Source organism: Gopherus evgoodei, unplaced genomic scaffold (genome assembly GCF_007399415.2).
Source record: "Gopherus evgoodei ecotype Sinaloan lineage unplaced genomic scaffold, rGopEvg1_v1.p scaffold_52_arrow_ctg1, whole genome shotgun sequence".
Classification (NCBI taxonomy): domain Eukaryota; kingdom Metazoa; phylum Chordata; order Testudines; family Testudinidae; genus Gopherus; species Gopherus evgoodei.
In genome coordinates this window covers 699,115-725,322 of record NW_022060073.1, presented here as the reverse complement: position 1 = coordinate 725,322, position 26,208 = coordinate 699,115, and the positions used below count along the sequence as shown (strand labels likewise).

The window sequence follows — 26,208 nt, the reverse complement described above, 5'->3', positions numbered from 1 at the left end:
GTTCTGGCCAATCTAGTGGTACCCAGACGAGCCCACTTAGAGAGAGATGATGAGTCTGCCCTGCAGCCTGCTGGCTTTGAGCTCCTGCAGTCGAGGCTCATGCACCAAGCTCCCGAGATCCCAGGTTCAATCCCCCCCCAGTGAACGGGTCTGTCAGTGTTACACGTGCAGCACGGTAGGGCCTGTGCTGGGTGGGGGTGTACGAGTCTGGCCTGGCCTTGGAGAAGAGCCCCACTCCAGCTGAGTGTTAATGCTGCTGCTGGTGGCAGAGCTGGGTGGTTCTTGTGTGTGGTGAAGGTGCCTCCTGCCTCCAAGTCTGGACAGAATAACCCTGCCAAGGAGACTTGGCACATCCAGCCGGGCTGGTGTCTGCCGCCCAGCCCGTGCCTGCGGGGGAGCCCCTTCCCGTGGCTGTGGGAGTCTGATGCAGAGCTTGGCACTGCAGAGCGGCATGTCCTGAGCCTGGGGCAGCGGCATGCAGTGCCCTGCTCACAGCTACTCTGGGTGTGGTTTACAGCCTCAGCTATGACGAGTCCTTCATGAGGCCTGAAATACCCCCTCCCACCTCTGCCCTGACTCCCAACTGCCTCATTCAGCCCCTCCCCAGCCCCTTAGGATTATGATCTGTCTGCTGGCAGTGCTGCCCGGGCAGGATCGGGTTCCTGGCGCTGGGGCAGCACAGACACAGAGCACAGTGCTTCTCCCCTGGAAGAGCCCAAGGACAAGATGACCGGTGCCATCAGAAGGGTGTCCAAGAGGACGACCCCCCTCCAATCGTTTAGCACATACAGACCTTTGCTTTGTTGTTTGTTGGTATGTTTTTAACTTCAGCTGTACTCTCCTACCAGCCCAGCAGTCACTCACTGGTCGGTTTCTAGTAGGTATTATGGCAAAAGTGGGTCATAAGCCACAGCTTCCCCATGCTCTGTATTCTCCCCCTCGCCCCCGAGCCCCCTCTTTCCACATACCTGATTGCTGTGGTTATTTGTTTTACAGTAGTGCCAAGAGACCAGGGCTCCATCATGCTAGGTGTCATGCAAGCATCTAGCGGGGACAGTCCCTGCCCCAGGAGCTCCCAGGCCGCATGGGAGATGAGGTAGCAGGGGTACACCAGACAGATGGCGGAGCACAAGGGGCAGGAAGATGGGAATGACCTCGGGGCGGCTGGGGGGTTAGTGTAGGCCTGGCGGCAGAGAGAGCTGGAGGGAGCCAATGAGGTGGCCTTGCGGAGTTTAAGGGGAGCTCGCCCTGCATGTGAGGGCAGCGGGGCAGAAAGTGCAAAGGTGGGAACTGCGGCAAGTGCCCAGTGTCTGCTGTCCCCTCCTCTCTGCCCCTGATCCCTGTCTTCCCACCACCAGCAGCCCTGGGCCCCCTGCAAGTTTTTTTCTTGTAAGATCCATTGGCTGGAGAAGTCCACAATCGGTGCACTTGGTTGCTGGGTTGTCGCATGTGCAGTTTGATTCCAGGCAGATACAAACAGCTCACTGCTGGGTGGTGGGGTTGTGACATCACAAGTAACTCAGCAGTCGTGTCACAATGAGGCAGCTCATCTGCAAAGTCTATCTGAATCCCCCGGAGGTTGTGTGAGTCGGTTGTGCTGCTGGTCAGACTGGCGCTTTGCTGGGAGATCTGTAGCGAGTGTGTGCACAGCTTCCCCGTTCCCTAGCTGAACCATATCCATATATATGGCAGGGTCTGGCTGCTTCCCTTCCCGGTAATGTCATTTAAATGGAAATACAGTTTCATTGGAACAAGGTGTAACAGGCAGCACAGTGAGTTCACCTGAATCTAATTTCAGCAGCTGCTAGAAGAGCTGTTTTCACATGACTGAACTAATCTCATCAAATCCCAAAGAGATCAGCTTGCTTTAGCAGTGTCCGTCCTGTCAGGTTGCTGCCAAGCCCCCATTTTCTATGTAACCTCCAGTCTCACCCAGCTCTGCTGGCTGCTCCTCCCAGAGGGGACAAGCTGCATGCACTGGACGCATAAGAACATAAGAACGGCCGTACCGGGTCAGACCAAAGGTCCATCTAGCCCAGGATCTGTCTGCTGACAGTGGCCAATGTCAGATGCCCCAAAGGGAGTGAACCTAACAGGCAATGATCAAGTGATCTCTCTCCTGCCATCCATTTCCATCCTCTGATGAACAGAGGTTAGGGACACCATTCTTTACCCTTCCTGGCTAATAGCCATTTGTGGAGTTAACCTCCATAAATTTATCCAGTTCCCTTTTAAACATTGTTATAGTCCCAGCCTTAACAACCTCCTCAGGCAAGGAGTTCCACAAGTTGACTGAGTGCTGTGTGAAGAAGAGCTTCCTTTTATTTGTTTGAAACCTGCTACCTATTAATTTCATTTGGTGACCCCTAATTCTTGTATTATAGGAATAAGTAAATAACTTTTCCTTATCCACTTTCTCCACATCACTTATGATTTTATATACCTCTATCATATCCCCCCTTAGTCTCCTCTTTTCCAAGCTGAAGAGTCCTAGCCTCTTTAATCTTTCCTCGTATGGGACCCTCTCCAAACCCCTAATCATTTTAGTTGCCCTTTTCTGAACCTTTTCTAGTGCTACAATATCTTTTTTGAGGTGAGGAGACCACATCTGTACACAGTATTCGAGATGTGGGCGTGCCATTGATTTATATAAGGGCAATAATATATTCTCAGTCTTATTCTCTATCCCCTTTTTAATGATTCCGAACGTCCTGTTTGCTTTTTGACCGCCTCTGCACACTTGCGTGGACATCTTCAGAGAACTACCCACGATGACGTCAAGATCTTTTTCCTGACTCGTAGCTAAAATAACCCCCATCATATTGTATGTATAGTTAGGGTTATTTTTTCCAATGTGCATTACTTTACATTTATCCACATTAAATTTCATTTGCCATTTTGTTGCCCAATCACTTAGTTTTGTGAGATCTTTTTTAAGTTCTTCACAATCTGCTTTGGTCTTAACTATCTTGAGTAGTTTAGTATCATCTGCAAATTTTGCCACCTCACTGTTTACCCCTTTCTCCAGATCATTTATGAATAAGTTGAATAGGATTGGTCCTAGGACTGACCCTTGGGGAACACCACTAGTTACCCCTCTCCATTCTGAGAATTTACCATTAATTCCTACCCTTTGTTCCCTGTCTTTTAACCAGTTCTCAGTCCATGAAAGGACCTTCCCTTTTATCCCATGACAGCTTAATTTACCTAAGAGCCTTTGGTGAGGGACCTTTTAAAAGGCTTTCTGGAAATCTAAGTAAACTATGTCCACTGGATCCCCCTTGTCCACATGTTTGCTGACCCCTTCAAAGAACTCTAATAGATTAGTAAGACACGATTTCCCTTTACAGAAAGCATGTTGACTATTGCTCAACAGTTTATGTTTTTCTATGTGTCTGACAATTTTATTCTTAACTATTGTTTCGACTAATTTGCCTGGTACTGACGTTAGACTTACCAGTCTGTAATTGCCAGGATCACCTCTAGAGCCCTTTTTAAATATTGGCATTACATTAGCTAACTTCCAGTTATTGGGTACCGAAGCCGATTTAAAGGACAGGTTACAAACCTTTGTTAATAGTTCCGCAACTTCACATTTGAGTTCTTTCAGAACTCTTGGGTGAATGCCATCTGGTCTCGGTGACTTGTTAATGTTGAGTTTATCAATTAATTCTAACACCTCCTCTAGTGACATTTCAATCTGTGACAGTTCCTCAGGTTTGTCACCTACAAAAGCCGGCTCAGGTTTGGGAATCTCCCTAACATCCTCAGCCGTGAAGACTGAAGCAAAGAATTCATTTAGTTTCTCCGCAATGACTTTGTCGCCTTTAAGCGCTCCTTTTGTATCTCGATCGTCCAGGGGCCCCACTGGTTGTTTAGCAGGCTTCCTGCTTCTGATGTACTTAAAAAACATTTGTTATTACCTTTGGAGTTTTTGGCTAGCGGTTCTTCAAACTCCTCTTTGGCTTTTCTTATTACACTCTTGCACTTAAGCTGTCAGTGTTTGTGCTCCTTTCTATTTGCCTCACTAGGATTTGACTTCCGCTTTTTAAAGGAAGTCTTTTTATCTCTCACTGCTTCTTTTACATGGCTATTAAGCCACAGTGGCTCTTTTTTAGTTCTTTTACTATGTTTCTTAATTTCAGGTATACATTGACGTTGGGCCTCTATTTTGGTGGCTTTAAAAAGCACCCATGCAGCTTGCAGGGATTTCACTTTAGTCACTGTACCTTTTAACTTCTGTTTAAATATCCCCCTCATTTTTGTATAGTTCCCCCTTTTGAAATTAAATGCCACAGTGTTGGGCTCTTGAGGTGTTCTTCCCCCCACAGGGATGTTGAATGCTATTGTATTATGGTCATTATGTCCAAGCGGTCCTGCTATGGTTACCTCTTGGACCAGCTCCTGCACTCCACTCAGGATTAAATCTAGAGTTGCCTCTCCCTTTGTAGGTTCCTGTACCAGCAGCTCCATGAAGCAGTCATTTAAAGTATCGAGAAATTTTATCTCTGCATTTCGTCCTGAAGTGAAATGTTCCCAGTCAATATGGGGATAATTGGAATCCCCCACTCTTATTGGGTTCTTAATTTTGATAGCCTCTCTAATTTCCCTTAGCATTTCATCATCACTATTACTGTCCTGGTCAGGTGGTCGATAATAGATCCCTAATGTTATATTTTTATTAGAGCATGACATTTCTATCCATAGCGATTCTGTGGAACATGTGGATTCGCTTAAGATTTTTACTTCATTTAAATCTCCATTTTCTTTCACATATAGGGCCACCCACCCACCCCCCCCCCGCACGACCTGTTCTGTCCTTCCGATATTGTAAGGTTCTTGGGAGGCTACGGGCTTACCCAGGATGCTCTGCAAGAACGAGGCACACACACACTGTGAGTTATTGGCTTTAATGAAGGTATAGTGACACACCCACAACGGGGACTCCTGGCGTTGCTGTCACGGAGGTGGGGAACCCAGCGCACCGAAGCTCACCCTGGTACGGAGTCCCCGTTGCGGGTGTGTCACTTTACCTTCATTAAAGCCAATAACTCACAGTGTGTGTGGGCCTCGTTCTTGCAGAGCACCCTGGGTAGGCCCGTAGCCTCCCAAGAACCTTACAGATATATTTTGTGCCCCGGAATGATTGTGTCCCACTGATTGCTCTCAGTTTCTGTGATGCCTATTATATCAATATCCTCCTTTATCACGAGGCACTCTAGTTCACCCGGCTTATTATTTAGACTTCTAGCATTTGTGTACAAGCACTTTAAAAACTTGTCCCTGTTTATTTGTCTGCCCTCTTCTGATGTGTCAGATTCTTTTTTATGTGAGTGTTTATCATCTGATCTGGCCCTTACATTATCCTCTTCCATCCTCTGCTCCTGACTTTAACCTGGAGATTCCTTATCATCAGACTCTCCCCTAAGAGAAGTCTGTGTCTGATCCACATGCTCCTCTGCAGCAGTCGGCTTTTCACCACCTCCTAGTTTAAAAACTGCTCTACAACCTTTTTAACGTTTAGTGCCAGAAGTCTGGTTCCACTTTGGTTTAGGTGGAGCCCATCTCTCCTGTATAGGCTCCCCGCATCTCAAACGTTTCCCCAGTTCCTAATGAACATAAACCCCTCCTCTCTACACCATCGTCTCATCCATGCATTGAGACTCTGAAGTTCTGCCTGCCTACCTGGCCCTGTGCGTGGAACTGGGAGCATTTCTGAGAATGCCACCATGGAAGTCCTGGATTTCAGTCTCTTCCCTAGCAGCCTAAATTTGGCTTCCAGGACATCTCTCCTACCCTTCCCTATGTCATTGGTACCTACATGTACGACGACAACCGGCTCCTCCCCAGCACTACACATAAGTCTGTCTAGATGCCTCGAGAGATCCGCAACCTTCGCACCAGGCAGGCAAGTCACCATACGGTTCTCCCGGTCATCACAAACCCAGCTATCTATGTTTCTAATGATCGAATCTCCCATTACTAACACTGCCTTTTCCTAGCAACTGGAGTTCCCTCCCCCGGAGAGGTAACCTCAGTGTGAGAGGCAACCCCAGCACCATCTGGAAGGAGGGTCCCAACTATGGGAAGGTTTCCCTCTGCTCCCATTGATTGCTCTGCTTCCCTGGGCCTTTCTTCCTCCTCAACAGCATACAGACTGTCTGAGCGGAGGTGGGACACTTCTACAGTATCCTGGAAAGCCTCATCAACATACCTCTCTGCCTCTCTTAGCTCCTCCAGTTCCGCCACCCTGGCCTCCAAAGTCCGTACGTGGTCTCTGAGGGCCAGGAGCTCCTTGCACCGACTGCACACATACGCTGCCCGCCCACAGGGCAGGTTATCATACATGCTACACTCAGCGCAATAAACTGGAGAGCCCCCACTCTGCTGCTGGGCTTCTGCCTGCACTGTCTGCTAGTTAATGGAAGGGTGGTTTAAAGCAAGGGGTTTTGGAATATGGTTTGGATTATAGGTTTTAAGGGGACTACAGGGGAACAGGTAGGACCGACAAGGGACCCCCCCTCCCTTTCCACTCCCCTTCCAAACTTCCTTGCAAAACTCCCTGTTAGCAGCCCCTGGTCGCTTGTGCGCGGATTTATAAAGCTCTGGCCTGAGTTAATGCCCCGCCCACTGGTTAAGGCTCAGCCAATTACCAGAGGCTTTGAGCTTTCAAACCTCCCTTTTTCAGCTCATGGCCTCCAACTGCCAGCCACGGCACACCGTCCTTCAAACAAACAAACAAACAGACTCGGGGGGGAAAGGGGAGTAGGCTGCCCTGACTGCTAGCACTATGGCACTTGGCATTCCCTTCTCGAGGAGCCCCGGGCCCTTCTGCTGGGGCGGTTCCATTCGGAGCCACAGGCCAAGGCAGTCTCTGTCCAGGAGCTGCCGTCAGGTCTCTCCTGAGCTGGGCTCGTGGGCAGGTAGGATAGGCGAGTATGCGAGTTTCCAGCCTGCCCTATGTCACATGCTCACTGCCTCAGAAAGGGTCCTTGCCACGCACACCGTGTGTCGCTTGCACTCCCGAGCAAAGTCATGGGCATGGACTGCGCTGGAGCCAGGAGACATTCACTACAGACTTTGCAGGCAAGTCATGCCTGCTAGGACTGAAGGAATATGGATCAGTAGGGACAGCTGATGACCCCTGTGCCAATGCAAGACTCTCTCTGCAGTTTGCCCCCGCAAGGCCTTGTGGTGTCTTTGTGCAGGCGCTGCTAACACAGCTGTGGGCCAGTCGGGGACACAGCTCCTGGCTTGCCATGTTCACTCTTTCACTTGTATGCTAATGGGATTGATTTTTATTCATTTACTGTTTAGCTGGATCAGTTTCTGGGTCCTTGGAATGTTTTCCAAGCCTCCCCGTGTCCTTGGATTCACTGCACCTGCTGTGTGATAGTCCTGAGCGCTGGGGAAAGGTGCAATGTGGAAAAGACCCTGCTTCACGGAACAGGACCCTTCACTGGCAGGGCAAGGAGCCCCCAGCACGCTGCTCCCCAGCCTCAGCTGTGCCCTGGTGGGACTCTCTTCTGGAGCTTAGTCTCCAGCGCTCAGTCACTTCCTGCCCTCTCTCTGCCGATACTGCTAATGAGGGGCCACTTAGCGCACGTCCAGACTAACCCGCGGCATCGGCGGGTTAAAATCGATTGCTCGGGGATCGATATATCGCATCTAGTCTGGACGTGATGTAGCGATCCCCGAGCGCGCTTACATCGATTCCGGAACTCCATCAACCCGAACGGAGTTCCGGAATCGACACGGAGAGCCGCGGACATCGATGCCGCGCCGTCTGGACGGGTGAGTACCTCGATTTTAGAAATTCGACTTCAGCTACGTTATTCACCTAGCTGAAGTTGCGTATCTAAAATCGATTTTAATGCCCTAGTCTGGACGTGGCCTCAATGCCGTTTGTGATGTGCCACCTGCCTTCTGGGTCATCCTGTGCACACTTCCCTTCACCAAAATCACAAGTAGCCACCAGATGGCAGCACTAGTCCATCACTGCTGACCTGGGGTCAGATTTCAAGTGGTTCTCAAACCGTGGTGGGACCCTGTCTTAATGGGGTCACCACGGCCGGTGTTAGACTTGCTGAGGTCTGGGGCAAAGCTGAAGCCCAAGGGCTTCAGCTCTGGTTGCAGGGCTCAGGTTACAGGCCCCCTGCCTGGGACTAAAGCCCTTGGGCTTCGACTTTGGACTCCCAACCTTGGGTGGTGGGGCTCAGGCTGTGGCTTTGGAGCTCAGGTCGGCTCAGGCTTGGTCCTCCCTCCCAGGGTCATGTAGTAATTGTTGTCAGAAGGGAGTCATGGGGCTGTGAAGTTTGAGAACCCCTAGATTAGGCCTAGCAAGGGAATATTCCCTCCCCAAGGCCCCCCGCCAGCCTGGGACTAGATTGGAGCTAGTGTCCCCTAGAGGGGAAAGGCCTCCTAGCCACCTCTTCACACCCACTGGCCAGTGTCTCCTGGTGACTGGCGAGGCCTCATTTTCATGGTGTTTCCCCATCGAGCTGGATGAAATGTGGGGTACAGGGGCTGGGAAGGGGCTTCAAGCCCTGCAGCATCGTGGGCAGCTCTCACGCTTGGGTACGGTGGGCATCAGAAGCCAAGAAGAGCAGAAGGTAAAGGGGGTTCAAGTTCATGCACATAGCGGTTGGAATGAAAGTGGGTCTGAGGACAGATGGGTCGGTTTCCACTGGCAGGGAACCTTCCTTTTGAGCGTTTGCAGCGTGAGCCCGTCCCTGGGTCACAAACTGCCATGACTCTGTCCCCACCCCTCACGTGACTCCGTTGCCCCTGCCCGGCGGAGCTGTGTTGCCTGCACTGGGTTGTTGTGTTTGTGGTTTTACCTAGTGGAAGAGGCCTCTTGCAGAGAATGTTTCTCTGCCTCTGCCCCGGAGATGGGGCTGCCGAGTGCTTGCTGGGCAGGGATGGCAGGTTCCAGACATTGTCAAATGTCAGTTAAATGAACCAAATGGGACCCGCATCACCGCTGATGCGTTAGAGCATTTCACAGGGTCGGGGGTGTGGGGGCTGCCTGGGCAAGATTGCAAAGCCTTGGAGCCAGGCTGTTGCTCAGTGGTGGGGGCAGGCTGAACAGGAGCACAGGACACATTCTCATTCCCCCACATCAGACAAGCTGTGTAGAACCCAGGGACACGTTCTCCTGGCTGGGAGAGAGCAGACTGGGTCCGCGGCCCGGTGCCAAGGGGAGGGATGTTCATCAGAACTTAGGCTGGTGTGAGTGAGGGCTGAGCCATTCCTGGGGGGAGATGTGCTTAACGCCTGTGGGGCAGGCACACTGGGCAGCGCTCGCTCTGTGTCCGGTGTCCCTGGGTACCCATCACTGGCACTGTCACGTCTAGTTCTGGTTTCTCAGGAGATGGTGTGGGGCAGGGCGTGGGACTGGCAGCTCCCTGTCCCGCTCTGCCATTGGGAAGAGGGGAGGATGAAAGCACAGTCTGGCCATGGATGGGCTGCTCTGTGCCAACAGCAGGGAAGGTGACTCTCTCAAGCACTCCCTCGTGAGCACCTCCCAAGGAAACCCAGGTGCTGCTTAGGGTCCCCTGAGGATCATCCTCTGGGTGCAGTCAGCTGCAGTTTCCAAGGATCACACCCTGCCCAGCTGCCATGGCTAGTTCAGCTGGGGGTGTGGTTTTAATGTCAATGACTTGCTGAGCTAACCATAAACTGTGGCTTTAAAAAGCTCTGTAGATGTCACTCTGTGGCGGTGCTGGCCTGACGAGTGGTGAGTGAAGTCCTCTGTTTGAGCTGCTGTCCTACAAGTGGAAAGCTCTGTAGCACATTAGCCACGTCCCAAGCCATCTAGTGCCCGTAAGCGCTAATGCTACACCTCGGAACACGGGGCTGCTGCCTGGGGCTTGTGACAGTTCTTGGGGTACCGAGGATTGTGAGTCGCCTTGTTCCTCACTGCCTCTAGTGAGGGGTCGCCGTGATGGGTCCCCAGGGTGAAACCTGGGCTGTAGAACTGCTGAGCCCTCCACACCCACCAGCCTGGGCTGTCCCTCACGCTGATGCTGCATCACGCAACAAACCTCTGGCAGGCCCTGCACGTTCACAGCCAGCCACAGGCAGGGACATGGATGACGTCCCAGCCACTCAGGGATAAGGCTGCGATTTAGTCACAGGTGTTCTTAGTAAAAGTCATGGACAGGTCACGGACAGTAAACAAAAATTGACAGCTGTGACCTGTCCATGACTTGTACTGTATGTCCCTAACTAAAACTTGGGCTGGGGGTGTCTGGGGACCCCTGCTGGTGTTGGGGGGCCAGGCGGTGGCATGTGGCCTGGGACCCTCTCTGATGTGGGGGGAGGGGAGTTAGGGGGCTGGCAGGCTCCCTACCTGACTCTGCAGGGCTCCCTGGAAGTGGCTGGCATGTCCCTGAAGCTCCTAGGAGGACGGAAGGCCAGGGGGCTCCGCACGCTGCCCCGCCATGAGCACTGGCTCTCAGCTCCCATTGGCCAGAAACTGCAGCCAATGGGAGCTGCAGGGGTGAGCAGGCAGAGCTCCCTGCCCCTTCTGCCTGGGAGCTCCTTGCACACCTATCTATAATGTGTAAGCACAAAACCACTGTGATCCTGGGGGTATTCAGTTTGAGAGACGTACACTGGAAGTCTTATGCAGCCAGGACAAAAACAGCCTGGGAATTTTTAAACATTGTAGATGACAATTTCCTAACTGAAAAAGTGTTGCAGCCAATGTGGGGGAATTTGTTATTAGACCTTGTCCTAGCAGATAAAGAAGAACTGATTGCAAAACTTAATGGTAATTTAGGTACAAGTGCCCATGACTTGATCACATTTATAATGTCTAAGCAGAATAAAGTCCAGACCAGTAATAGATATACTTGGTGCTTTAATAGGGCCAGTTTCACAACGATGAAACAATTATGAGCCAGATCAGCTGGGAGGAAGAATTTAATCAGAATAATGTGAATAATAATTGGGAATAGTTTAAGAACATCTTACTAGATGCCGAAAAACCCACAGCCCCACAATTGAGGAAGAAGACCTGTGCTGCTTAAAAAACCAATCTGGGTTAGAGGGGAAGAGAAGGCAGCTTAGATAGATAGATAGATAGATAGAAAGGGGAAGTTGATAGTAATGAATATTAACCAGAAGTTAGGCATTGTACAAAATTGATAAGGGAAGCCAAAGGACACAAGGTGAACTCTATGGCCAGCAGAATTAAGGATAATAAGAAGGAGTTTTTAAAAATATATTGGGGGGGCAGGAATGTTATTGGTCTGTAGATGGACCACTAGATGGGACTTGTAGAATTAGCAATGATAATGTGGAAAAAACAGAAGTGTTCAATAAATATTTCTGTTCAATATTTGAGGAAGAATGGACAATGCAGTCTCATCATATGGTGATAACACTCTTTCCATTCCATTAGTCTCACTAGCGGATATTAAACCGAAGCTACTAAAGTTAAACATTTTAAAATCAGCATATCCAGATAACTGGTATGCAAGAGATTTAAAAGAGCTGGTTGTGGAGCTCACTGGACCGTTAATGCTGATTTTCATAAGTCTTGGAGCACTGGGGAAATTCCAGAAGAGTGGAACAAAGCTAATGTGCAATTTTTAAAAAGTAACTGAGTTGACCCAGGTAAATTATAAGCCTATCAGCTTGACACTGATCACAGACAAGATAGTGGCACAGCTGCTACTGGAGTCAGTTAATAAAGAACTAACGGAGGCTAATGGAATTATCTTGGGCTTTTGGAAGGTAGATCCTGTCAAACTAACTTGATTTTTTTTATGAGATTACAAGTTTGGCTGATAAAGGTAATAGTGGGAATATAATGTACTTAGGCGTCTGTAAGGCATTTGACTTCGATACCTTAAGACATTTTGATTAAAAACCTAGAGCAATATAAAATTAATTATGTCACACATTAAATGGATTAAAACCCAGCAATTCTTCAAGAGCGTCCCTGTGGGTGCTGCGCTGTGCCCTGCGCCTCTGAGCAGAGGGTCTTGGCAGCAGCTCTTGTTCAGCCTGTATATGTGCCCCACACCCGCACTAAGGCTATATGGGGCTGCATGGGCGAACTGCCCTCAGTTCCTTCTCCGTCGCCTTCAGCCTGCAGTGGGACCCACACCCGCACTAAGGCTATAAGGGGCTGCATGGGCGAATTGCCCTCAGTTCCTTCTCCGTAGCCTTCAGCCTGCAGTGGGACCCACTGCTGTGCCTGTTCTCTGCTAGTATGCAGGAGTGAGTTAGCAGAGAGTTTTTGTACTTGTTGGATCAGCCGTTCCCTTTTCTTTCGTTTGTTCTTTCACTCGCTGGAATGCTAAAGGTGACTCTCTTATCATGTGGCTATTCCAGTCAGCGATGGGCATTCCCACTGCCTGTGCTGTTTGGGTGATACCAATATCCCTAGTAAGTGCAAGATACTCACTTTCTTCAAGGGTAGACAACTCCCCACCCCCCAAAAAAAACCAGGGAGATCAAATTTAAGCTGCTGCTGATGGAGCAAGCCCTTTAGCCTCGTCCATATTGATATCTTGGTCACTGGATGCCGCTAGAGAAATAGGTGGTACTGTGGCATCAAGTACATCTATGGTACTGAAGACCTCAGCAAAGGTAGTTCCATTACTCACCTCTGAGCACAAGGAGATGAGCAAATCTCCAAGAAAATCTTTAGTATCAGAGGGGTAGCTGTGTTAGTCTGGATCTGTAAAAGCAGCAAAGAGTCCTGTGGCACCTTATAGACTAACATATTGGAGCATGAGCTTTCATGGGTCACATGCATCTGATGAAGTGGGTATTCGCCCACGAAAGCTCATGCTGCAAAACTTCTGTTAGTCTATAAGGTGCCACAGGACTCTGCTGCTTTTACAAGAAAAACTTTGTCACCGACACCCGAGAAGAGTATGGAGCCCTCAAGTGATGCTGGTACTGCAAAGGCAAAGAGGAGTCCGTCATCTGAGACAGACATAGTCCCAATCTCTGGTACACATTGTGACCCTGGCAGAACAGGTCATGCCAGAGTGTATTCAGGCCCATTCATCTGGGTATTAGTAGAGATCAAAGTGATTGTTGAAGGTAGAAAAGTGTATTTGATATTTAAACTCCATGAAAATTACTGGGATGTTACCTGCATTGTTTGCACTGATCTATCTCCTGGTGTAATATCATAGCAACATTTACCGTGTGTGCACCCCTGTAATAATCAGCCCATCAGGAAGCCTTGTGGGATGCTTGTGTAGGACTTTAACAGACAAGTGCTAATTTCAGAGCAAGTGGCCACCATGTGTGATGACCAGAGGTCAGTGACTCAAAGTGCGTTTCTCACGGACCACCATCAAAGGAAAAGCCCACGTGAGTGGTGACTCTGTCAGCTTGTTGTCTGCGAGAAGAAGCTGTAAGTGTAGAGTTAAGGAAAGATCCTGCATCTCTGGCCTGGTTGGCTCTTACAGAGCAGGGTACCAGATGCACAGCGGAGATCCCCAGAGACAATCTGGGCACCCTGAAAAGACTTTTGGGAAACTGGCAGTTCATTACATCACTGCCACCATTTGCAATTACAAACCACGACTCACCCGTACGTATATTTTACCTGCTTTAAACTCTCAGTAACTCTCACTTTCTTTTCTTAGCTAATAACCCTTCTGTTAGTTTGCTATAGAAGTGGCTGCCAACATTGGCTTTAGTGTACACTCTAGGCTGCCATCTGATCTGGGGTAAGTGACAGTCTCTCAGGGCTGGGAGTACCCTGATGTGTGATTTTTGGTATAAGTGACTATTATCACTTAGTGTGGGTTCTTTGGGTGGAAGAGAGACTGGGAGTCTGAGGGGACTGTCTGTGACTCCAGGGGAGGACTGGTACAGAGATCCAAGAGTTCCAGTTTGTCACTGGCTTGGTGAAATCTAATTACAGACCACACCACCGCCTGAGGGTGTCTGCCCTGTTTTTTGACAGTCTGCCCTGAGGTCGGCACTCACAATGGTGAGCCGCTCCAGACAGTGGGACACCGATACCCAAAGCAGCAGAGACATAGCGGTGATGAGTTCTTAGCCTAATGATGTACAACATTTGTAACCGGTAACAGGAAAATCAGCAGTACCAAAGACCACTGAGGCACCTACATGCCGAGGGAATCAAAGCGACTCACTCCCAGGTCAAGCACTCAGTACCAGCTGCATTGGTACCAAAGCTGCCCTCCACAGGGTCCTGCTTGATCCTCTGTTTGACACCATCGGTGCCGCAAGAATTTAGGTACCCTAAGGACCTGATAGCAACTTTGGAGTCAGAGTTTCCTGTTAATGAGTGCTGGGGGGTTGTCAGCATTCAGATTCTCTCAGTAACTGGCCCACCACTATCCTGGAATACCATGTTTGCCCTTGGCTGTCTTGCAAATGGAACAGCTATCTCCCCCTAGGAATATGTGGAAAAGCACTCTTCATACTCTTAAGTTACATCCACGTTTCCTTTGTCTATTCCAGGACACACAGCTCTCCATCTTAAACTGATGTGCTACAGCAAGATAGATGCCAAAGGGCACCCACTTGGCAGGGACACACATGGCTGCCTCCCCCTGTGCCATTTGGGCCCCTCAGTAGCCTTGCTGTGACCGTTCTGCTGTCAACAATTTGCATAGAATCATGGAATATTAGGGTTGGAAGGGACCTCAGGAGGTATCTAGTCCAACCACCTGCTCAAAGCAGGAACAATTCCCAGATTTTTACCCCAGTTCCCCGAATGGTCCCCTCAAGGATTTAACTCACAACCCTGGGTTTAGCAGGCCAATGCTCAAACCACTGAGTTATCCCTCCCCCAAGTCATTGCACCACCAGAGGGAACAGAGAAGGGCCCACTCACCTCAACCGCCTCTACCACCATCTATCTGAGAGAAAGAGACTATGGAGGAGCAAGAGGTCAGGGCAGATAAGGAAATGACACCTCTTATTAATATTTCTTCCTCATCACCTGATAAAGCTGTGATGCCTCGGTTACCTTCTATGGCGGATGACTTTAGACAATTTCATGAACTGATGGGATGAATTGTTGATGCAATGCAGATTCCCTTAGAGAAGTTTCAGAAGTCCCACCATAAACTCCTAGATGTATTACATACTTCAGCATCGATGAAGATTGTCATTCTGGTCAATGAAGCTCTCAAGGAGCCTGCTAAAACTGTTTGGCAAACCCCAGCTACTGCACCACCTACACACAAGAGGGTGGATAAAAAGTATTACATCCCTGCCAGGGAAGTAGACATTTCTATTTTCCCACCCAGCTCCGAAGTCCTTGGTGTTGGAGGCTGTTAATGAGCAGGGCAGACAGCATAGCAAAGGACCAAAAGAGGTTCAGGTTCATGACATAGCAAAGGACCAAAAGAGATTCATGTTTGGCCAGGAGTGCCTGATGGTTTGCTAAAGTGTGGCTGAAGAGCCACACTTTAGTTCGGTAAAAGCAGCAAAAAGTCCTGTGGCACCTTATAGACTAACAGACGTTTTGGAGCATGAGCTTTCGTGGGTGAATACCCACTTCGTCAGATGCATAGGTCAGATGCATGCATCTGAGGAAGTGGGTATTCACCCACGAAAGCTCATGCTCCAAAACGTGTTAGTCTATAAGGTGCCACAGGACTCTCTGCTGCTTTTACAGATCCAGACTAACACGGCTACCCCTCTGATACTTTAGTTCAGACTAGCAAACCATCAGGCACTCCTGGCCAAACATGATTATCTAAACAACAACAAATTTAATTCCTTTATTGAGCACCTGCTAGTGGAACATCATGACTGATTTAACGCAGTTATACAACAGGATTAGCTTCTGGCAAGATCATCACTCCAGGCCTCATTGGATGCTGCAAATATGGTCGCTTGATTGATATCCACTGCAGTGGTCAGGGTTGAGCATCTTGGCTGCAGCGGTCCTGCTTCCCAAGAGAAGTTCGAAGCCCTGTTGAAGACCTCCCCTTTGGTGGTCCCAAGCTCTTTGCAGACTCCATGGATACATTTCTCCACACACTAAAGGATTCGAGGGCCATGCTGCAATCTTTAGGGATTATAGTCCTGTAAATAAGATGAGATTTAGCAAGTCTCAAACGGCGCACAGAGCATGCCTTTGAATACCTTGTTAATTGAATTGTCTCGTTAGGCTGACCCCCGACTTGGTAAGGCAACTCCCATCTTTTCATGTACTACATATATATACCTACTACTATGTTTTCCACTCCATGCAGCTGACGAACTGGGTTCTAGCACACGGAAGCTTATGCCCAAATAAATGTGTTAGTCTCTAAGGTGCCACAAGGACTCCTTGTTGTTTTTGCTGATACAGACTAACACGGCTGCCCCTCTGAGTTCTGATGGATTGTTCCAGCATGTCTACCACTCAGTCAGCAGAGGTTTACAGCTGCAACTTAATATCCCCCTCACTTCAGATGGCCCCTTTCAGGCTATGTGGGAGAGTATAACATTGGACAGTTGGGCTTTGGAAGCGGTAACATCTGGTTAAACTATCCATTTCCCCTCCCCCTCCCTCTTCAGGGCCCTTCTCATGATCAATTGCTGGCAGAAGAGATTGCCTTATTTCTGTGGTTTTGAGGCATGAACCAGTTCCTGTACAGCACAGGGGACAGGGATTGTATTAAAAGTACCTCCTGATTCCCAAGAAGTATGGAGGATAGAGACCAGTTTTAGACTTCAGGTCTCTAAACAGATATGTAAAACAGCAGAAATTTATGATGGTGACCCTTGCACCCATAATTCCCTTGTTAGAATTAGGAGATTGATTCGTGACTGTCGACCTACAAGATGCATATTTTCATATCACTGTTCCTTCCTCACACAAGAGATGTCTTTGATTTCTAATCAACAAGCACTAGTAATACTGGGTGCTTCCTTTCGGCCTGTCTTCTGCCCCAAGAATGTGATCAAAGATTCTGGCAGTTTTTGATGCCCACCTACATTGTTTGGGGATAGTAGTTTTCCTGTATCTGGATGATTGGCTGATCAGAGCCTGTCATATCAGGGAGTGTTGGCAGTAGTAAAAATGACGTGTTCTCTGTTTGGCAGCCTGGGCCTCCAAAAGAATCTTGAAAAATCCATTTTGAGTCCAACACAGAGTCTGGACTACATAGGAGCTTCCCTGGATGGAGTGGCAGGCAGAGTGTACCTTCCTCGCAGGTAGATGGAAGGTACCTGTAGTTCCTCCTGAAGGAGATTCCTCCTGAATCTCATCTCAAAGATTCAGGGTCGTTCTCAAGTAACAGTAAGAGATTGTCTTCAACCGCTGCAGCAAACGGCGGAACCTCCAGGCTAGGAATATGACGTGGAAGGCTCAGGAGTTTAGTTACCATTTGTAATTTAGAGAGAAATGTCTGTTGAGGTCACCTGTCAGGTTGTTCTGAATACCTAGGAGGAATGAAGCTGAGATGACTATCTGGTTGGCTGTGTGTCACTTCAGCAGAGAGAGATGGGGAACGTACTGCTCCCTGGTGGATGACGTACTGCATGCATGCCACATTGTCTGTCATTATCTTTGTTGACTTGGACCTGGTCAGTGGTAGAATGTGTAAGCAAGCATTTTTGACAGCTCCCAGTTCCAGAACATTGATGGGAAGAAGCTGCTCCTGTAGTGACCATTTGCCCTGAACCTTATGAGATCCCAAATGTGCCCCCAACCCAGACATGAAGCGTCCGACTTTATGACTCTGGTAGGGGGATTCTGGAAGAACGGAACACATTGCACATGTTTTTGTTGGATCTTCTACCACTTGAATGATTGTATAACCCACTGGGGAATGACGGTAACCTGGCCTTGACTGTGATTTCTTGGTTTATAAACAGTTTGCAGCCATCCCTGTAGACCTCAAAAGACATTGCCTGGTGCATTATACTACAAAGATGGAAGCTGTGAGAGCAATACAGCAGTGCCCGGACAATCCAGGAAGTTTTTGGAAAGTGTAGGGGACAATTTCCTGGTGCAAGTGCTGGAGGAACCAGCTAGGGTGACCAGACATCCCGATAAAATAGGGACTGTCCCGATTTTTAGGTGTTTGTCCTGCGTCCCAATTGATGTTCGGTCGGGACACAATTTATCCCGATATTTCACTCTCCTGGTTTTTGTTTTGTTTTGTTTTGTTCCACCAGTGGGACTCTGCATATTTTCCCCCCTCCTCTCTCTTTCTGCCAGCGAGACTCTGGGACTCCGATTTTGTTGGGGTTTTTTGTTTTTTTTTACTCCACCGGAGGGACTGCCCCCCCCCCCCCCGCCCATGTGTCCTGATATTTTCTTCATCCCATCTGGTCACCCTAGAACCAGCTAGGGGCAGAGCTGTTCTTGACCTGATGCTCACAAACAGGGAAGAATTAGTAGGGGAAGCAAAAGTGGATGGGAACCTGGGAGGCAGTGCCATGAGATGGTCAAGTTCAGGATCCTGACACAAGGAAGAAATGAGAGCAGCAGAATACAGACCCTGGACTTCAGAAAAGCAGACTTTGACTCCCTCAGGGAGCTGATGAGCAGGATCCCCTGGGAGAATAACATGAGGGGGAAAAGAGTCCAGGAGAGCTGGCTGTATTTTAAAGAATCCTTATTGAGGTTGCAGGAAAAAACCATCCCGATGTGTAGAAAGAACATTTAAATATGGCAGGCCACCAGCTTGGCTTAACAGTGAAATCCTTGCTGATCTTAAAAACAAAAAAGAAGCTTACAAAAAGTGGAAGATTGGACAAATGACCAGGGAGGAGTATAAAAATATTGCTCAGGCATGCAGGAGTGAAATCAGGAAGGCCAAATCATACTTGGAGTTGCAGCTAGCAAGAGATGTGAAGGGTAACAAGAAGGGTTTCTTCAGGTATGTTAGCAACAAGAAGAAAGTCAAGGAGACTATGGGCCACTTACTGAATGAGGGAGGCAACCTAATGACAGAGGATGTGGAAAAAGCTAATGTACTCAATGCTTTTTTTGCCTCTGTCTTCACAAACAAGGTCAGCTCCCAGACTGCTGCACTGGGCAGCAGAGTATGGGGAGAAGGTGACCAGCCCTCTGTGGAGAAAGAAGGGGTTCAGGACTATTTAGAAAAGCTGGACGAGCACAAGTCCATGGGGCCAGATGCGCTGCATCCGAGGGTGCTAAAGGAGTTGGCAGATGTGATTGCAGAGCCATTGGCCATTATCTTTGAAAACTCATGGCTATTGGGGGAGGTCCCGGATGGCTGGAAAAAGGGTAATGTAGTGCCCATCTTTAAAAAAGGGAAGGAGGAGGAGCCGGGGAACTACAGGCCAGTCAGCCTCACCTCAGTCCCTGGAAAAATCATGGAGCAGGTCCTCAAGGAATCAGTTCAGAAGCACTTAGAGGAGAGGAAAGTGATCAGGAATAGTCAGCATGGATTCACCAAAGACAAGTCATGACTGACTAACCTAACTGCCTTCTATGAGGAGATAACTGGCTCTGTGGATGAGGGGAAAGCAGTGGATGTGTTATTCCTTGACTTTAGCAAAGCTTTTGATACGGTCTCCCCCAGTATTCTTGCCAGCAAGTTAAAGAAGTATGGGCTGGATGAATGGACTATAAGGTGGATAGAAAGCTGGCTAGGTCATCGGGCTCAATGGATAGTGATCAACGGCTCGATGCCTAGTTGGCAGCCGGTTTCAAGTGGAGTGCCCTAGGAGTCGGTCCTAGGGCCAGTTTTGTTCAATGTCTTTATCAATGATCTGGATGATGGCATTTATTGCACCTTCAGCCAGTTTGCAGATGACACTAAACTGGGAAGAGTGGTAGATACGCTGGAGGGTAGGGATAGGATACAGAGGGACCTAAACAAATTGGAGGATTGGGCCAAAAGAAACCTGATGAGGTTCAACAAGGACAAGTGCAGAGTCCTGCACTTAGGACAGAAGAATCCCATACACTGCTACAGACTAGGGACCAAATGGCTAGGCAGCAGTTCTGCAGGAAAGGACGTAGGGGTTACAGTGGACAGGAAGCTGGATATGAGTCAAGGGGCCCTTGTTGCCAAGAATGCTAACGGCATTTTGGGCTGTATAAGTAGGGGCATTGCCAGCAGATCGAGGGATATGGTCATTCCCCTCTATTCGACATTGGTGAGGCCTCATCTGGAGTACTGTGTCCAGTTTTGGGCCCCACACTACAAGAAGGATGTGGCAACAAAAATGATTAGGGGGCTGGGGCACATGGCTTATGAGGAGAGGCTGAGGGAACTGAGATTGTTTAGTCAGCAGAAGAGAAGAGTGAGGTGGGATTTGATAGCAGCCTTCAGCTACCTGAAGGGGGGTTCCAAAGAGGATGAAGCTCGGCTGTTCTCAGTGGTACCAGATGACAGAACAAGGAGTAATGATTTCAAGTTGCAGTGGGGGAGGTTTAGGTTGGATATTAGGAAACACTATTTCACTAGGAGGGTGGTGAAGCACTGGAATGGGTTCCCTAGGGAGGTGGCGGAATCTCCTTCCTTAGAGGTTTTTAAGGTCAGGCTTGACAAAGCCCTGGCTGGGATGATTTCGCTGGGGATTGATCTTGCTTCCTAACTGTCAGGGTGGTTAAGCACCGGAATAAATTGCCTAGGCAGGTTGTGGAATCCCCATCATTGGAGGTTTTTAAGAGCAGGGTTGGACAAACACCTGTCAGGGATGGTCTAGATCAGGGGTAGGCAACCTATGGCACACGTACCAAATGAGACACGCAAGCTGATTTTCAGTGGCCCTCACAATGCCCAGGTCCTGGACACCTGTCCGGTAGGCTCTGCATTTTAATTTAATTTTAAATGAAGCTTCTTTAACATTTTAAAAACCTTATTTACTTTACATACAACAATAGTTTAGTTATATATTCTAGACTTCTAGAAAGAGACCTTCTAATAACGTTAAAATGTATGACTGGCACACAAAACCTTGAATTAGAGTGAATAAATGAAGACTCGGCACACCACTTCTGAAAGGTTGCCGACCCCTGATCTAGATAATACCTAGTCCTGCTATAAGTGCAGGGGACCGGACTAGATGACCTCTCGAGGTCCCTTCCAGTCCTACGATTCTATGGGTGGGCTGAGGCCGTGGGTCAGGCCAAGAGACCCCAGTGAGTAATCGCTCGATTCGCTGCACCCCAAGGCCTGGGTCACTCAGCATCTGTCCTGTTGACTCCCCGGGTCTGTCTCTCCTCAGAGTCACTACGTGGCCTGCATGGCAGCCATCCTGAACCAGATGGATGAGGCCCATTACAGCTCCTACATCCAGGCCTTCTCAGCCCGGACCGACCTGGTGGTGAGTCGCCCGCTCAGCCTGTGCTCTCCAGGGCCCAGCCTGGCAGCTCTTGGGGCTGTCGCTCGTCGTGGTGCTGGCGTATCACCCACCCCCAGGTCAGACAGCCCCTGCCCCCATCCTGTCCCAGACACTCCCCAGCTGCTCCGCATCCCTTCTGCATGGCCCAGGCCGGTCCCTTCCCATGGGCAGCGGGCAGGGGTTTCCCACACCCAGCCGAGCAGTGCCCAACTGGCAGGCCGCGCCCAAGCGCTGGCCAGGCTCACTGGCTGTGATGCCTCGCCTTGGTGCATCTATGGGAGGGTGCCGCCTAGGGCCCGGGGTAAGGGAGCGAAAGCCAGCAGCTCCCAGAGCGTCACCAACTGGCATCAACTCGGGCATTAGCTCCAGGAGCAGCTCTGCAGCGGAGGGGATGGGATGGGGTGAGGGGCTGCGGAGTCAAGGTGGGAGCAGGATTGAAGGGAGGAGACTGCGACAGACACCCCAGGGAGAAAGGGGGGCTTAGGGGCTGGTGTCAGGTGGGTCAGTAGGGGCGGGACATGGGCCTGGCCAGACCCGAGCCTGAGTCACAAAGCTGAATAGTTGGGGGTGGGGGCGGGGGCGGGGGCTGGTGCTTTTCTGTGCTCGCCTCCCTCCTCGATAGTGCCCCCCAGTGCCAGCCCCCCCAGACGTTGCTAGGAGATGGTGGCGGAGTTCGGGGTCCTGTGGGGTGGGATCTGTAGGCTGCGCAGGAGTAAGAGGCTTGGCGGTGGCACTGCTGTTCCCCAGCCTACCACCAGCCCCTCCCCCACAGCACCCCAGAGCCAGCTCCTCAGTACCCCATCCCCTACGGCACCCCCCTCCAGCTCCTCAGCCCCCCCTTGGCACCCCACCTCCAGCTCCTCAGCACCCCCTTCTCCATGGCACCCCAGAACCAGCTTCTCGGCACCCCTTCCCCCACAGCACCCCAGAACCAGGTCCTCGGCACCCCCTCCCTCACAGCACCCTCACTGCCAGCTCCTCAGAACCCCCCCCCACAGTACTCCACTCCAGATCCTCAGTATCCCTCCCCACAGCACCCCATCTCCAACTCCTCAGCACCCCTCCCCCACGGCACCCCAGAACCAGCTTCTTGTCACTCCTTCCCCCACAGCACCTCAGAACCAGCTCCTCGGCACCTCCTCCCTCATGGCACCCCCACTGCCAGCTCCTCAGAACCCCTCCCCCACAGTACCCCACTTCCAGATCCTTAGTACCCCTCCCCCACAGCACCCCAGAGCCAGCTCCTCAGCACTTCCTCCCTCACAGTACCACACCTCTAGCTCCTTGGCCCCCCCTCTCCCATGGCACCCCATCTCCAGCTCCTCAGCACCCCCTCCCCACGGCACCCCAGAGCGAGGGCCTCAAAAACCTTCCCCCACGGCACCCCCACTGCCAGCTCTGTGTCCTTGGCATCCCCCAGCCCGAGCGCCTCTGCTGCTGTTCTCCGTGGGCAGAGGGAGAGACCTGCCCACCCGCCCCTTGCTGCCTCTGAGGGACCAAGTGGGACAAGCTTGTACCCAGTGTAGGAGGGCGGGGGGGATGCTGTGCCCTTTCCACCCCCACCCCTTGTGGTGCCCTGCCAAGGGGGCAGCTGGCCTGATCCTGTGCTGCTGGCTGGGGAGGGCTGAGCTGAGCTCATTGCCTGGCAGCCCCAAAACCAGGAGGCATGTCTGCGTCCCTGCCTCCAGACAGCGGGTGAGGAGGGCCAGTGTCCCCTGAGCCTGGGCCAGTCTCTTGCCCTTGGGCTCACACTGTGGCCCTGGGAGTGAGCCAGGAGCCAGTGCCACCAGACTCAGAGGCCGTGGTGGTGACGCCAGCTAGAGACAGGCTGGTGCATGGGGGAGGAGCTGGCGCAGCCCGGTCCCAGGCCAGGGAGGAGACACTTTGCTCTTTGGGCCCTATGAGAGCCCTGAAGAGATGGGCAAACCCTTCCTTCACCAGCCGGGTGCCCCATCCTCTCGCCTCTTCCCCAGCCCGTCAGCCTCACCTCCATCCTCAGCCAGCTCGCCCTGCCCGGGCTGGGCACCCTCGCCCCCAGGGCACACAGGCGACTGCAGCACCCTGGGTCCTAACAGGGCCTCCTTGCTTGGCAGGACTTTCTCATGGAGACCTTCATCCTGTTCAAGGACCTGATCGGCAAGACGGTGTATCCCTCTGACTGGATGGTGATGAACATGGTGCAGAACCGGTGAGCAGGTCCGGCCCCAGGGCTGGGCTGGTGGGAAGGAATGTGCGGCTACTGGACCTGGCTGTGGGGCTCCTCTCCCACAAGCGCCCAGAGCTGGGGAGAAGCGTGAGCTGTCCAGGGCACATGCCCCGGCAGCCAGGCCAGGGGGATCTCCCAGCTCCAGCTCAGGGGTGGCAGGGGGAAGGTGCTGGGCGGTGAGACGCGCTGGGGGCTGTGTGGGTTAGGGAGGCACCGATGGCCGTGGGTGTTTGTGGGAGGTGGGGCACCAAGGAGATGTTTAGCCAGGAGCTGGGCTGGGGGTGTCATGGCAATGAAGTAAAAATCTTAAATGAATCCACGTTTCATAGAATCTCTGTGGATAGTGATTTCATGCTCTAATAAGAATATGACATTAGGGATCTATTATCGATCACCTGACCAGGACAGTGATAGTGATGGTTAAATGCTAAGGGAAATTAGAGAGGCTATCAAAATTAAGAACCCAATAAGAGTGGGGGATTCCAATTATCCCCATATTGACTGGGAACATTTCACTTCAGGACGAAATGCAGAGATAAAATTTCTCGATACTTTAAATGACTGCTTCATGGAGCAGCTGGTACGGGAACCCACAAGGGGAGAGGCAACTCTAGATTTAATCCTGAGTGGAGTGCAGGAACTGGTCCAAGAGGTAACTATAACAGGACTGCTTGGAAATAGTGACCATAATATAACAACATTTAACATTCTTGTGGTGGGAAGAACGTCTCAACGGCCCAACACTGTGGCACTTAATTTCAGAAAGGGGAACTGTGCAAAAATGAGGGGGTTAGTTAAACAGAAATTAAAAGGTACAGTGACTAAAGTGAAATCCCTGCAAGCTGCATGGGCGCTTTTCAAAGATACCATAATAGAGGCCCAACTTCAATGTATGCCCCAAATTAAAAAACACAGTAAAAGAATTTAAAAAATAGCCACTGTGGCTTAACAACCATGTAAAAGAAGCAGTGAGAGAGAAAAAGGCATCTTTTAAAGTCAAATCCTAGTGAGGTAAATAGAAAGGAGCGTAAACACTGCCAAATTAAGTGCAAGAGTGTAATAAGAAAAGCCAGAGAGGAGTTTGAAGAACGGCTAGCCAAAAACTCCAAAGGTAATATGTTTTTCAAGTACATCAGAAGCAGGAAGACTGCTAAACAACCAGTGGGGCCCCTTGATGATCGAGATACATAAAGCGCTTAAAGACGATAAAGTCATTGCAGAGAAACTAAATGGATTCTTTGCTTCAGTCTTCACGGCTGAGGATGTTAGGGAGATTCCCAAACCTGAGCTGGCTTTTGTAGGTGACAAATCTGAGGAATTGTCACAGATTGAAGTATCACTGGAAGAGGTTTTGGAATTAATTGATAAACTCAACATTAACAAGTCAATATTTAAAAAGGGCTCTAGAGGTGATCCCGGCAATTACAGACCGGTAAGTCTAACGTCAGTACCGGGCAAATTAGTCGAAACAACAGTTAAGAATAAAATTGTCAGACACATAGAAGAAGATAAACTGTTGAGCAATAGTCAACATGTTTTCTGTAAAGGGAAATTGTGTCTTACTAATCTATTAGAGTTCTTTGAAGGGGTCAAACAACATGTGGACAAGGGGGATCTGGTGGACATAGGGTACGTCCACACTACAAGATTATTCCTATTTTACAGAAACTGGTTTTTTAAAACAGATTGTATAAAGTCGAGTGCACGCAGCCACAGTAAGCACATTAATTCAGCGGTGTGTGTCCATGTATCGACGCTAGTGTTGATTTCTGGAGCGTTGCACTGTGGGTAGCGATCCCATAGCTATCACATAGTTCCCGCAGTCTCCCCCACCCCTTGGAATTCTGGGTTGAGATGGGGCAAAAAACATTGTCGCGGGTGGTTCTGGGTACAGCCTCACCCCTCCCTCTGTGAAAGCAGCAGACAACCATTTTGCGCCTTTTTTCCTGGGTGAACTGTGCAAACGCCATAGCACAGCAAGCATGGAACCTGCTCAGCTCAAGACAGCAATCATGGACGTTGTAAACACCTCGCGCATTCTCATGCAGTCTGTGCTGAACCAGGACCTGCAAAACCAGGCAAGGAGGCGGCGGCTATGGCAGCGCGGCGACGTGAGTGATGAGGACATGGACACAGAATTCTCTCAAACCACGGGCCCCTGCGCTTTGGAGATCCTGCTGGTAATGGGGCAGGTTCTAGCCATTGAATGCCGATTTTGGGTCCATGAAACAAGCAGAGACTGGTGGGGCCGCATAGTTTTGCAGGTTTGGGACAATTCCCAGTGGCTGCGAAACTTTCACATGCATAAGGGCACTTTCATGGAGCTTTGTGACTTGCTTTCCCCTGCCCTGAAACGCCAGAATACCAAGATGAGAGCAGCCCTCACAGTTGAGAAGCGAGTGGCAATAGTCCTCTGGAAGCCTGCAATGCCAGACAGATACTGGTCAGTCAGGAATCAATTTGGAGTGGGAAAATCTACTGTGGGGGCTGCTGTGATGCAAGTAGCCAAAGCAATCATTAAGCTGCTGCTACGACAGTTTGTGACTCTAGGAAACGTGCAGGTCATAGTGGATGGCTTTGCTGCAATGGGATTCCCTAACTGTGAGCCGGCGATAGATGGAACCCATATCCCTATCTTGGCACCGGAGCACCAGGGCACCCAGTACGTAAACCACAAGGGGTACTTTTCAATGGTGCTGCAAGCCCTGGTGGATCACAAGAGACGT

The 26,208-nt window shown here is 50.2% G+C and overlaps 1 protein-coding gene across 1 annotated transcript in view; it reads left to right on the top strand.

Annotated features, from left to right (window-relative positions):
- Positions 1 to 23,468, top strand: part of LOC115643208 (dedicator of cytokinesis protein 2-like) — a 298,187-nt gene extending 274,719 nt beyond the window's left edge. The window contains exons 29-30 of the mRNA XM_030547079.1: positions 21,160 to 21,258; positions 23,370 to 23,468. Of these exons, the coding sequence (XP_030402939.1) occupies positions 21,160 to 21,258; positions 23,370 to 23,468 (198 nt within the window). The remainder of the gene's footprint in view (positions 1 to 21,159; positions 21,259 to 23,369) is intronic.
- The last annotated feature ends 2,740 nt before the right edge of the window (positions 23,469 to 26,208 follow it).